A 14,256-nucleotide genomic window follows, 5' to 3' on the forward strand; every position below is an offset into this window, starting at 1 on the left:
CTAGTGTTTCTGTGACCCTTCTGGAATCTTAATTTGCTATCCATTCCTAAATCCCTTGGACAAAACTCCCTCTAAACTTTGTGGGATGTACTTCCAAATAAAGATGTATAGAAGTTGTGTTCATGATCATGCACAGAATTCAGTCTAAAAACGTCAATATGTCAGCCCCTCTGTAAAAGAGAACCCCTACAAATATCATGTACAGCATATATTGAGTTTATACAAAAAGACAAGACAAGAAAATACTTTCATGATTTATGGATTCCTCCCCCCCAGTACAATCCTTTTAATATTAGAATGTATACAAATAAATCATTGGGAAAAGAAATTGAGACTTATGGAATTGCACTCTATGAGCCTTGAGTAGAATATAGAATGCACCTGGAGTTGTACCAGCAGATAATTTGTGTGTGCATGTGTCCATGCCTGCACACAATTTATACAAAAAAACATGAGTCCTGATGCCTGACCAGGATTACCAACATTTTTTACCTTTGCTTTTTTGTCATGAAAGGCTCAAACAAGCAGATAAATGAAGGAGCAGGGGCAGCTATAAGCTGCTAATGTTTGTGAGTTCAGAGCATACAGTCCATATACTTGGAGAGCACATTGGAGTTGCTTTGAATACATTTCAAAGCCTGTAATAGATGTCTGTTAGGGATAGGAAAGGCACAGAAGCATAGGCTTCTTGTTTCATAGCTGACTGGAAAAGCTGCCTTTGTTGAAATTCTCTTGATGTGTAGTGATTAAAAGCACTGGGTTTCTTTTGGGCTGAAATGATATGTAATTGACTTCTGGCTGAAGATGGGCTAGTTAAGAAGCATGGGCTATGCAATGTTAGGCCAGGAAATGCTGGAACCGTTCTGAAATCAGGGGTATCTTGTTGCCACTTGGCAGTTCACAGAAGAGACAATATTTTACATTTCATAGCATATGATGATGGAGAGAGTTATGTACAGCCCATTGGAATGCATTGAACGGTTTTCAGTGCGTTTCAATGGGTTTTTTTATTTTGTTTGACGACATTTTCGCTCTACAGCGATTTCGCTGGAACGAATTAATGTCATCAAGCGAGGCACCACTGTACTGTATAATCATTCACAACCCAAGACTATGGCCCTGCATCTTTTAGATGTGTTTAGACTACAACTCCCATTGTACATAGCCAGTTGTTGGGGAACTTCTGTCCAATGCATCCAGGGAGCACTGGATTGGGGAATGTTCTCTTCCCAACCTGGAGAAGATGAAGAGTGAGAGACCCTGAGGGGTTTTTACTATTTTAAAGCTGTACATAAGGCCAGCTCCTTGTGGTACAGTGGTAAAACTGCAATACTGCAGACAAGACTGCTCAGGACCTTGCAGGCTCAGGTAGCTGATTCAACGTGAACTCAGCCTTCCATCCTTCCAAGGTTGATAAACTGAGCACCCAGCTCTCTGAGATTGAGGGGGCAAACATATAGTCTGCATCACTAATTTGTAAACCACCCAGATAGTGCAATAGGGACGTATATAACCAACATGCTTTGCTTTTGCTTTCCCACTATAATAAGATCAAAACTTAGCTATTCTTGTTGGAAATAGCCAACAAAAATCAACAGATAGATCTTTCTTTCTGCACTACAAAGACACAATGATGGGGAAAGCTATGCCTTCTTTACTTCTGTTTCTGTGCATGCATGGCAGCCTGAATTAGTCTATTCCTGGAGAGGTTACTTATGAGCATGACCAGGCTGCTCAACAGCAGCCTAGAAGGAAATAGGTACCAGGCAGAAAAACATTGGCAACTGAGATGGAAAGCAACTTGGTTAAGGAACAGAAGCAGGATCCCTCGTGTGTCTGTGTGTCTCTGTGTGTTCTCAAAAATGTGCAAGTCAGTGCAAATGCAAATTCATTCATCCTGCTGGGGATTAAGTTCCTTCTTCCCATTCATGACAATACAGTGTTTTCTCCCCTTAGCCCCCAATCTAGAAAAGTGAATTGGTAAGGGAAGGAGGCACAGTGCTTTCCTAGTCCCTCAAAATTTGGAGAAAACACCAATTACAAAAATAAATATACTCTAATCCAAACAGCTGCTAAAGTCATTAGAAGATGTGAAAAGTCAACGGGAAGGCAAAAGCAGTCAGAGTTCCTTTTAAACAATAGGGAAGGACCCCTTCATTCTGCTTCATGATGGAACGTGCTTGGCCCATAGTTTCAAAAGAAATGTTTGGAAGGTCATTTTCATGGTAGCCATAGGTGGCTTCATCAGATTCCATTTGCACTAAACTGGTCCATCTCCCTAAAAGAAAAGAGTTAAACAGACACTTATGTGTTGGTCAACACTAGTAACAGTTCAAACACAGACACGCACGCCTCACAATCCTTTATTATGTTCTTACTGTTTGAAAAATATGCAAGAAAGCGGCTAAATTCTAATTTGCAGGTGCTCTTTAATCCTTCAAGTCAATGCTGTTCAGTCAATGTGCACTGTATGCCTTCTGTTTCTGTTCTGGCAGTGTTGGCTATAGTTTTCTTGTTTAATCCATTTTAATGCATTCAGTCAACCAAAAGGGCAGAAATATGGGTCTGAGCTTTCGGGATGTCTAAATCCATTCATCTGGCTGAGGAAGAAGGGGTGTGTGAATCAACGTCATGTTGATGTCATGATGGTATCAGCATGATATGCTGATATTGGGGCAGAGGTCTAGGAAGAATTTGCCAAGTTCTTCTACTGTTATTGGAAGGCTACTCATTTCTCTCCCACTTACAGGCAGCCATTGAGCAAAGTGACAATGGACATTTTATGCTAAGAGGCATCATGGCCATAGACAAACAAAATAGGGAGTGGAGTTCAGCCAACTCAGGGAGAGTCTTTAGTAGGGACAGCTAGTTGTGTGATGTATGCAGAAATTAGCAAGTGAAGCTTTTTCTGAAGTGGAAGTAGACATATCACCTGCTAAATGCTAGAGCTCAAACAGAATCATTTTACAGGAGGCTATTTCAAAGAACAGCAACCCAAAATGATTGGTAGGTTAATGGATGCACAAAAAGCATGTGTGTAAATATACCTGGCAGCCTTGCCATTTGTGTGCATCCAAAATTTGGGTGAACATGTTGAAGAATATGGGCATGTTGAAGATGAAGAATATCCAGAATACACCAAACCTGATCTAAAGAACTGAGGGAGAAATGAATGCTTTCCATGGAATATATTAGCAGAAAATACAGCTGAATTCTGCTTTGCTGCCCAGCAGATTTTGTATCAGTGCTCAGTTATGTAATGTTTTGGGGCAAAGTGACTTGTTTGGGAGATTCTGCGAGGTATCATCCAAAAAAGAGGCAAATATTTCAAGCTCTGTTTTGAACAAAAATCAATCTGCCTCCAAAAGTAAGAGGTTTAACAAGTCGATACATAATTCCGTGGTGACAACGGCCTCAGGGGAGAGAACGATACAGATCTGTCCTGCATTCTAGCTATGCATCATTAGCAAAGCTACTTCCTATATTACAGTCTACAGTACATAAAACAAACATCTGGATTCCTTTTCCGGTGCTACTTCAAGCCAATCTTGGGGCAATTTTATATTTCTTCATATGGGAAGGAAAATTTTAAAAAGCAGTTAGTTTAAAAGCTACATTAAGAAAATAAGTTGATATAATAGAGGGCAAAGAGGCAGAGCTGACCCAAGGCATTTTGTCACCTGAGGTAAAAACACAAGATGGCACTCCCTCCCATTCCTTCCTTCTAAATGTTAACACTGTCAACAGGACAGTGAGCTCCTCTACAGCTGAAACGAGGTTACCAGGCAGGGGAGGATTTATCTGGGGTGGCTGCCTTGTTGTGCCTAAAGGTCCTCCTTAGCAGTAAGAGAAACTGTATATAGAGTGTATATCTATCATATGACCGACAGAAGTAGTCTTACCCCACAGCATCCACATTTGCAGTCCCCACAGAGAGTTCCAAAGAGTCCATTGATCGCTTGAATGGCACAAAGCACCATTTGAACTCCGCCCATGATGAGCAGCAGAGAAAAAAGCGTCAGATTCCAGCTCACGATGGACTTTGGTGACTCACATGTGTCCCACATGGCAGACTCACCCAGGTAATTCCTGTCTCAGAAAGAAAGAAAGAAAGAAAGAAAGAAAGAAAGAAAGAAAGAAAGAAAAATAAAATTTTATCCACTGTCAACACAATATGCTGGACAGCTTAGCCACCACAGCCTTATTTGTATCCACGTTGCACCTTATTTCAATGGTAGTTGTGCAGGCACGCATACCCACATGCACAAGTTGTAACTAGTTCACTCAAACAACAGGTAATGTTACAGATAAAGCAGTCAGAATCCTCACGCCATTTTCGACTTGTGTGAGGGAAATTGCATAAGTTTTGGTGACAAATTGCCACTCTTTAACGAAGTGCTAGTTCTTGCACACACACCTTATTGGGCATGCACTCAAGAACACAACTAGTATCTCATTAATGAATGGAAAATTGACTCTAAGACTTAGGCAATGTCCTTTATTTCAATAGGATTTTAATGTGGTCATTAGAAGGAATTCTTTTACTGTAGAAATATACGTATATGATCATCACAGAGAAAGTTTTCTCACCTCTGTATCTCACCAAATTGCTTTGTTTTATGATTGTGCTGTTGGAGCTAAACTCAGCTTTGTTTGCGGGTCTCATTTCTCAGACACAAAGCTTGCCTAAGTCAAGTATCTACTACACTAGTGATATCAGTTTTTATGATGTGTTATTTGTGTCATTGGGACCACAGGCACTGCTTGACCACCATGCTTGTTTTTCCCCGTTTTTCCCCAGATGCTAAGTGATATTATTGGTATTCTCTCCCCTAAGAGTTTACTGCTTCCTAATTATAACATTCATCCGTGCTCCTCCCTTCCCTTATCAATGTGGAGAAAAAACTCACATAGTGTTCTTTGAGAAACAAAGCACCCTAAAATCAAAGAACTGCCAAGGGAAACTTTGCAGGATGAAACATCTTCCAGCATTGCCTTCTAACTGCTTTTCACATGAATTTAAATGCTGCGTTAGTGATGTATCATTTAGGTATTTTTAACAACAACAAAAAAGGAATTTTAGAGTAGCATGCTTCTGAAGCAGAACGAAAAATGACTCGGTTTCATTGGGTAGGCACATATAACCTACAAAACCTGTTCAAAGTTCAGGACTATACATATATATATGTATAAATGAAGTTCGAAATTGAAATGATTCAAATGGCCTGTGTGGTTAGGCCCTGAGTTTCCTATTCGTTTTGTGACAGGTTTTGTCACAAGAGGAAAAGGGGGGGGAAAGAAAAGAATTAAATATGTAGAAACCTACGTGAGTAGGGATAGTCTTTATTTATAATTTACTTCAAAATAATAGGCAGGTGAGGAAAGATGAAACAGGCCATAGTGATTCCACCATGATCTTGTATTTTTCATGTGGAAACAATATACAGGAACAACAACAAAAAAGCCATGTGATCTTTCTATAATATTCAAAAACAGGGATGGTATTAACTTTATTGGGCCACTAAAATATTAAATCCAGGTGAGCTTTTGAGCTTGGTCTAAGTAGGTATTTCAGACCTTTATACGATAGGGAAGGAAGCAACCGGAAGATTCCCCCCCCCGCCAACTTTCCTGACTAAATGTAACTGTGTCAGGATCTGTGTTAAAAGTGAGGTCCCAAAGTGGAGACTGCAGAGTTGTTGAATCAGCAAAAGGCATCAGGTTTTACTCCAGTGGCACAGGATGAATTGTCTTTCCTGCCTTAGGTGAGTTGCCTAACACCTAGAGCATTCTCTGTTCCTTTGTGTTGAAGCATATAACTCCTGCTAGTCTTGGAGTAGAGGCAGTCCTAGAAGTTTTGCCCAACTTTGTTTTCGCAACAGAGGAAGATGCTAGAAGATTCTGTGTAGTTACATCCACTCTAATTGATAGTGGCTGTCTGGGGTCTTCCCATTACCAGTCATCTGATAATTGTGTGGAGGAGGAGAATAGGGATAGAGCCAAGAACCTTCTACTCTTAAAGTACAGCTCTCTGGGGGGATGCGCCCACACAAGTCTGTCCGGATGTATTATTTATTTATATGCTATGAATATCTCTGGACTTTTTATAAATTGAGAGGAGTGGGTGGGACAGATAGCTAATTTCTGGCAGAGATGTTCCGACAAGTATCAAGGTCCTAAACTAATAAGGGCTGTTTAGGTCACAACTGGCAACTTGGACTGAGCATGGAAACTAACAAGGAGCCAATGAAGGTTTGCCATGACTGGGGATATGTTAGCACATTTACTAGTCCCAGTGATCCATCTGGCTGTCACATTCTGGACCTGCTGATGTTTCCATACAGTTTTCAGGGGCAGCCCTACATAGGAAGCATTTTAGTGGTCTGTTTTTGAGATTACCAATTCCTGAATCACTGCTGCTAGGCCTGTTTTATTTCAGTAGGTGGAAACCAATCAAAGTTGGTAGAAGGCACTCTTGGTCCATAGAGTGTTGTATCCAAGAGTTTGGATCCAAGATCCCCAGGTATGGACTCAATCCTTCAGAGAGAGTGTAACCCCATCAAGGCAGGATAGATTTCCATTTAACCAGTCTGACAATCCTCCTAACAGTGGGATGTCCATCTTGCCTGGATGGTTGAGTTTATTGGCTCTAGTCCAGTCCATTATTGAAAATAGGCAGCATGTCTGTATCTTTAGCAGATTTTAATAGTCAAGGTGGGCAAAGATGTAAAGGAGAGGTAGTGGCTTTACAGAGTGCAAGTGGCTTATCCACATCTTCTGCTTTACTAACTGAAACTGATCCAATACTATAACTTGGCTAAATAGTGTGTTGGACATCTCAGTCTGATGTACTGGAATAAGAACGTTGTTGAGGTCCTTACAGAAGTTAATTAGGATAAATATAATAAAACAAATCTGTGGCTATTTTTTTTGGTTCTTGTTTAGTCGCTAAGTCGTGTCCAATTCTTTGTGATTCCATGGACCAGAGCATGCCAGGCCCTCCTGTCTTCCACTGCTGTCCGGAGTTGGGTCAAAGTCATGTTGGGAGCTTCAATGACACTGTCCAGCCATCTCGTCCTCTGTTGTCTCCTTCTTTTCTTGCCTTCACACTTTCCCAACATCAGGGTCTTTTCCAGGGAGTCTTCTCTTCTCATGAAATGGCCAAAGTAATGGAGCCTCAGCTTCAAGATCTGTCCTTCCAGTGAACACTCAGGCTTGATTTCCTTTAGAATGGATAGGTTTGTTCTCCTTGCAGTCCAGGGGACTCTCAAGAATCTCCTCCAGCACCACAATTCAAAAGCATCAATTCTTAGGTGGTCAGCATTCATTATGGTCCAGCTCTTACTTCCATACATCATTACTGGAAAAAAAACATAGCTTTGACTATGCTGGACCTTTGTCGGCAATCTGATGTCTCTGCTTTTAAAGATGCTGTCTAGGTTTGTCATTGCTTTCCTCCCAAGAAGCAGGTGTCTTTTAATTTTGTGGCTGCTGTCACCATTTGCAGTGATCATGGAACCCAAGAAAGTAAAATCTTTCACTGCCTCCATATCTTCCCCTTCTATTTGCCAGGAGGTGATGGGACCAGTGGCCATGATCTTAGGTTTTTTTTTTTAATGTTGAGCTTCAGACCATTTTTTGCACTCTTCTTTTTTACCCTTATTAAGAGGTTCTTTAATTCCTCCTCACTTTCTCCCATTAGAGTGGTATCATCTGCACATCAGAGGTTGTTGATATTTTAATTCCGGCTTGGGATTCATCCAGTCCTGCCTTTCGCATGATGTATTCTGCATATAAGTTAAATAAGCAGGGAGACAATATACAGCCTTGTCGTACTCCTTTCCCAATTTTAAATCAATCAGTTGTTCCATATCCAGTTCTAATTGTTGCTTCCTGTCCCACATATACATTTCTCAGGAGATAGATAAGGTAGCCAGGCACTCCCATTTCTTTAAGAACTTGGCATAGTTTGTTGTGGTCCACACAGTCAAAGGCTTATATTTGACTTTATTTTAAGATGCAAATCATATAACCAGTCTATAGCTATAGCTGACTTTGTTTACAGAGACTGAGGGTTACATGGATGGAGGTTCTCACTTAGAACTGGATAGTGTATTGAAGAATAGCTTTGAAAATGTTGATGGCAAAATTTGGTAAACATTGGTGTATAACATTACATACAGAGATGAGACCTTGCATACAACAACATGACACGCTGGGCTCAATTTTTGCATCTCAGACAAAGTATAAAAAGATCTTACCCATTATGAAATGGATAACCCCATGTATTTGTAGTGCTGTTCAGAAACTGGCATTTGGGTCCTTTGTTCAAAGCAACTGCCGAAACAATGAAGTTATATCCAGCACCCACAACTCCTATTGCAGCAAATATTATAGAAGTAAACATCTGCCAGAAATAATAGAAAGGAAGAGGATAAGTCAAAGTCCACTTCAAACCATCCAGCTGGTTGCAGTATTTATAACATGCCAATTTTTATGGCCCACAAATGGCATATAAGGAAGTGAAGGGGTCACCAAATTTCAGTCTACTGAGCATTCCTAACCCTGTTTCTGTCTGGGCAATGGCTAGAAGTTAAATAGATACTTTCAGAGTGCTGGGCGATTAAATTCAAAAGTTGTTGGCAAGGCTACGTAAGTGACAAAAACATAATCTACAAGGGTTTAAACTCTAATGAATATTCTCACAAAAATGTGGACAGACAGTTGTGAGAGATGTGCATGCATCTCTCTCTCTCTCTCTGTGTGTGTGTTTGTGTGTGTGTGTGTGTTTGTGTTTAACTAGAATCCCAATTTCTAAAGCTGGAGTATGTTGCATAAGACACATAATAGGATTTGGATGCCAATAATGCATTCGAATTTCCAGAACAGAGTAGTCTTCTTAGTCTTTGCACACAAAAATCATTTTACACTTTCAACAGTGTAATTTCGGTCAGTAATGGGTGGGAAGGTCACTTTGTTGCCATTGCTATTAAGCCACTGGGGCTTGGAGATCTTTCTTGATTTAGTCCAGTTCAACAGGGATCTAGCAATATCTTCTGATCAACTGTGCATGTTACATATACAGTGGTGCCTTGCTTAATGAGTGCACCGCAGAACGACAAAATCGCATAGCGATGAGGTATTTGCAATCGCAAATGGGATCGCATACCGATGGCCCCTATGGGCAAAACTCGCATTGCGAAGATCGGTAAGCGTTTCGCTTACCGATCTTCGCATTGCGATGTCGGGGGAACAGCTGACCGACGGTTCCAAAATGGCCGCCGGAAGCCCCAAAATGGCCGCGCGCAGCATTTTCGCGCCCTGCCCTCGCTTACCGAGGGCGCGAAAATGGCTGCCGGACCCTGGAAACATCGCTGAACGGTGAGTTTTTTGCCCATTTGGAATGGGCTTCCCCACTCCGTACAGTGATGTTTTCACATAGCGAGGGTTATGTGAGGCACCACTGTACAGTAGATAAGGTTGTGTAGGCTTCTAGATATTACTGTCCTGTTTTCAAGGTGCTTCAAGATTAACTCCTCTGTAATCTGCCCCAGAATGTTTCCTGGGTCAGATGTCAGGCTGACTCGTCTGTTGTTCCCTTTCTGCCATTTTGAAGATAGGGACAACAATAACCCTCCTTCAATCATCTGGCATTTCATCAAGTGCCAGCAGAATATGTGGCTGATGGGACTATGTACCTTGCTATTTGAACAGCCTTGAGCAAGCTGCAATATCTCAGAGTGCCATCAGAAGGAGAGATTTGTACACCACTTCTGAGAATTTTATATCAAGAAAGCCTTGGGAAGGTCACCATAATTCACAATAATCTTAACTGCGCATAATTATTAATTATGTGTATTCAGCAGGAAACTGGCTGGATGTGGTTTTGATATCTGTACCTCCTGTACAGGGCTATTATATTACAGCAAGACAGCTTGGTTTTGTTGAAATCATTATACAGTAAGCATCTTGAAAATGCAGATTATTAGAAACCACACATTGTAACACATGAGCTGGGATGGAGTCTATAATTAGACACGTGAACAAATATAGAAACAAATCAGGATATTCCTTAAATATCCCTGATTCATCAGATATTAGTTGCTTCATATTCTTGGGGTCCAGAGACCCCAATGAATACAAAGGAATGAATATAACCCTTTTATATTTGTCCCTTCATTTTCAATCTGTTTATGCCCCCGCAGATCAGCTGTTCCTCAGGGGCATAAGCAGAGGGGGGTTTTCCCTTTAGGTGGCTTGCTAAAGCCTTCCCGAAGGGAATCCCACCCCTGGGGCTGGGGGATGGATTGGTTCCACTTTCCTCCTCTTCCTATCCCTGTACAGCATAGGAAGAGGAGGGAAGGGACCAAAAGAGGGATCAAAGGGATCCCCCAGCCCGGGGCTGCAGGATTGCTTTAATCCCTTTTCCCCTCCTCTTGCTATGCCCTGCAGGAATAGCAAGAGGACGGGGGAAAGGGATCAAATACTGCAGGGTCACTTTGATCCCTGGTTTCCCTCCTCTTGTTATGCCTCATGGGGCATAGAAAACACAGCCATGCTGGGGGATCACTTTGATCCCTTTCCCCCTCCTCTTGCTCCCCTAGCAAAGGGAGGGAAAGCAAAAACAAAAACAAAAACAAAAACACAAAACCTGACAAATGATGAATTGATTTGTTGTTCGTTGGGTCACTGGGGGGGCAATTCGTGATTCATGATTTGTCAAGTTTGATGACCCATGAACCGAGACAAAGCGTGCTTTGTCCGCATCTCTAGCTACATTCTTTCTGCGGAGGGATGAAAGATCGGGACCACAAACACCAGAAAGACCACTGTTAATGACTGTTAACAATCCAAGACAATTAAGCAAGCTCTCTGTCACCTATGATAAAGAAGAATGGTGGGCAGTCATGCCCTCAGAAGCAGCTGTGACATCATCCAGGAGGGCTTGCCCTATTACTGTAGATTAAGCCAACAGTTTAGCAACCTTGGGAATGGCACCCCCACACTGTTATCTAGTGACTCTTAGGAGCTGAACGTCTTGTATGATGCTCTAAGAAACAGATATACTTATAATATCTGTTTCCAAGAAGACATTTCTGCACATTTTGAAGATAGGGTATTTTAATAGGGTATTAAATGACAGGGTATTTTAAACAATTACTTCAGATAAAATTTCATCATTTATTCGTATTCTGTTATACTGCTAAACTGACGGAGGGAAAATGTATCTTATAAATTTTCTGGAGTTCAAGGAGGTATTCACATTGAGAGAAAAGATGCATAACATTATATAACTTTTCCCCAGATTTGGGAACAATCAATTAAATATAACTTGTTACATTCTGTATTAATGAAAATTGTTATCTAACCATGATAATTGTTTGAGTAACATTTAATATTTCATATTATTTAAATTTTTTACTTTGGGTGGTATTTTAGGGTTTGGACCATTCACCAATTTATAAATTTAAAACTACTACTGCATTGTTATTAACAAGTAATGTAACAAATGAATTTGATAATTTTCACTTAGAATTAACATTTATGAATTAAGTTATAACTTAACATTAATATTAACAAATTAACATTAATGATTCCAGGCACTGCTTTTTTAGAAATAAAACATAACATGTTATGTCCAGCTGTAAGATGATTTTTGATAATGCTGATGATGTAATTGATCTCTCTGGATGAAGTGGACCAGTTTTATACCTTTTAACAGAATTACCCTGTAGTACACCAGCATAGTGCAGTGGATAAAATATTAGTCTTGGAAACAGCTGGATTCAAGCCCCCATCCATTCACAAGGCTCAGAGGGTAAGTTTGGACCTGTCATTTCCAGCTTAATCTACCTCATGGAATTGAGAGTTAAAAATGAGGAAGAAGAAAATAAGTTGCTTGAAGGAAGGGCAGAATATAAATGTGCAAAGTGATTCAATGTTTAATTTTCTGATAGGGGTGAGTGAATAATATATGTCTGTCTTAGATATTACTTGCAAGTTAGATTTTTTTTTACTTACTGCAAACCTCTTTCCACAGCCTTCATTGCCGCAGCATCCACAGCAATCATTATTCTTAAGACCCAAAAAGACCAAGGCAGGAAACACCATCTGATGACAAGAGACAATGTACGTTCATGCTAGATCTTTCTCCCTTCAGTTCAGTTTAAACAGAAGCCTGAATAGTAATCTCTCTTCATTATTACCAATATTACAGCCCAGAGATCTAGAGACTAGAGCAAGCAGCAGAATAACTGCAATTGAGTGATGTAGTACTAAGCATATTAACTTGGAAATAAATCCCACTGAATGAAATGAGATTCACTCTCAAGTTTAAATCATCATTCAGCAACATATTTTATGGAAGCAACTTTATATGTCTTCAGTGAAACAGCCATATCTGCTTCCACTATTGCTTAAACAAAAACGATGATGGAGTAGAACACTAATGCTGATATGGCAAAGTAATCTTCATCTCTTTATTAACAAAAGCTAGGCTAACTGGAGACATTAAGCAAGTAGCTTCTGTCTATAATATAACATTTAATTTTGTTTTAAATTATACAATGTTTGAATTCCCAGGCTATTTATATTGAACAAATGGGCCACTGAATTCCCAACATAAACCGTAACATGCCAGATGAGTCTTAGTGACTTTTGTAAATCTTAGCCAATAATAAGCATGTGAACAAAATGACACTTGAGGTACTCACCAGTACACCAGAACCCAGGATACCTCCAAAGTACCAGACCTCATCTGTAATATGGTCAGAATCTATGATTTCTCCTCCAGGGAAAAACAACAAAATATTGGCAATGGTGCACAGGACAGCCAAAGGGAGAAGAGTAACTCCAAGGCACTTGGCACATCCCCCACAACACATGTTTCCAAACAATATTGCTGACTCCACTGAAGGAAGAAAAAGCTCCTTTCCTGGGACCCCTTTTTTAAAAAGAGCTTCTTGTTCTATTTTACCCCAGTCCACTTGCGTCTGGGATCACACCTCAGGATGGTTTTCCTTCAGAGATGTTGTGCCTGCTAACAAGCTGGTGCTCTGGTTATTTATAAGGCTACGTTGTCGTGATCTCATTTTTTTGCATCTCTTCCCCCCGCCCCAGTGAGATTGCATTCAGACCAACCTCTGAATATGCCATGACAACCAGAGATCTCTGTTAATATTTTACAGGAAAGGACAAGACACCCAGTAGTTTAGATACAAATGGAAAACACCCTTCTAAGCAGTGGAAGATTATTTTTGCAATGTGCTTCTTTTACCTACAATAGGATCTTTAACAAATTCATGGCTGAGTCCACCATTTTGCGGAGTGTTGCCTTTGATCCCAGATCCATGACACCTCATGTAATAACAAATGTGTTAGTCTTTAGAGCACTACAGGACACTGCTTTGTTTTTTTTGTTGCAACAGGTTAGCATATAGAGAGACCATACTTCTTAAAAACCAAACCAAATCAAAGAACAGTTTTCTTTATGAAGGGCTGCTAGAAGACAGTCTTTTTTTAAAAAGATGTGTCTATTTGAACAGCTGCCTGTACACTATGTTAAAGTACCATAAGAAGACTGATCTTCAAGCGACCTTGAAGCTGCCCACTCACAATAAGCATCTGGACAGCAGACCCAATGATCACACGTTACACTCTTTCCCACTTGAGTTATATGCATTATAATTCCATTTAAATTATTTTAAAAAAATTGTTTGCACATAGTTTTATATCTGTGCATAAAATTAGCACATGTAGCCTTATACAGCCAATGTCTTCCTTCCTTCCTTCCTTCCTTCCTTCCTTCCTTCCTTCCTTCCTTCCTTCCTTCCTTCCTTCCTTCCTTCCTTCCTTCCTTCCTTGGTGACACGTAACTGGCCACCCTACTAATATGGTTATACCTTTGGAAACTGCATAGAGAAGAAGACTCCAGATTCTTAGATGTAAGTACCTCATCAAAGCTCTGTAATTTTCAGAGGAGGACACCAAAAATGGCATATGAGTTAATATACTGATATTGATCCTTTATTACCTAATGTAAGAACAAGATAAAAGTTGTAAATCAAATAATTTCAGATGAGACATAGAAACTATGTAACAAGAATAAAAGTTTCTTGGCCATTATCTATGCAGAGTTCAATACCTGCTTTATATTGAAAAACAGGCTAAAAATCTGCATTAATTTCTTCTGTAGTACAGCAATTACAAAGTACATCTGATTAGATTCAGATGCACTCACTTTCAAAGACCTGCACG

The 14,256-nt window shown here is 40.2% G+C and overlaps 1 protein-coding gene across 1 annotated transcript; it reads right to left on the bottom strand.

Annotated features, from left to right (window-relative positions):
- Positions 1-193: 193 nt before the first annotated feature.
- TM4SF4 (transmembrane 4 L six family member 4) lies at positions 194-13,295 on the bottom strand. Its single transcript, XM_020781869.3, has 5 exons — positions 12,714-13,295; positions 12,022-12,111; positions 8,262-8,407; positions 3,903-4,089; positions 194-2,278 (listed from the first exon to the last, which is right to left on the bottom strand). The coding sequence occupies exons 1-5, from the start codon at positions 12,882-12,884 to the stop codon at positions 2,261-2,263; spliced, it is 612 nt and encodes a 203-aa protein (XP_020637528.1). The 5' UTR covers positions 12,885-13,295; the 3' UTR covers positions 194-2,260.
- Positions 13,296-14,256: the final 961 nt, after the last annotated feature.

Source organism: Pogona vitticeps, chromosome 3, assembly GCF_051106095.1.
Source record: "Pogona vitticeps strain Pit_001003342236 chromosome 3, PviZW2.1, whole genome shotgun sequence".
Lineage (NCBI taxonomy): Eukaryota > Metazoa > Chordata > Lepidosauria > Squamata > Agamidae > Pogona > Pogona vitticeps.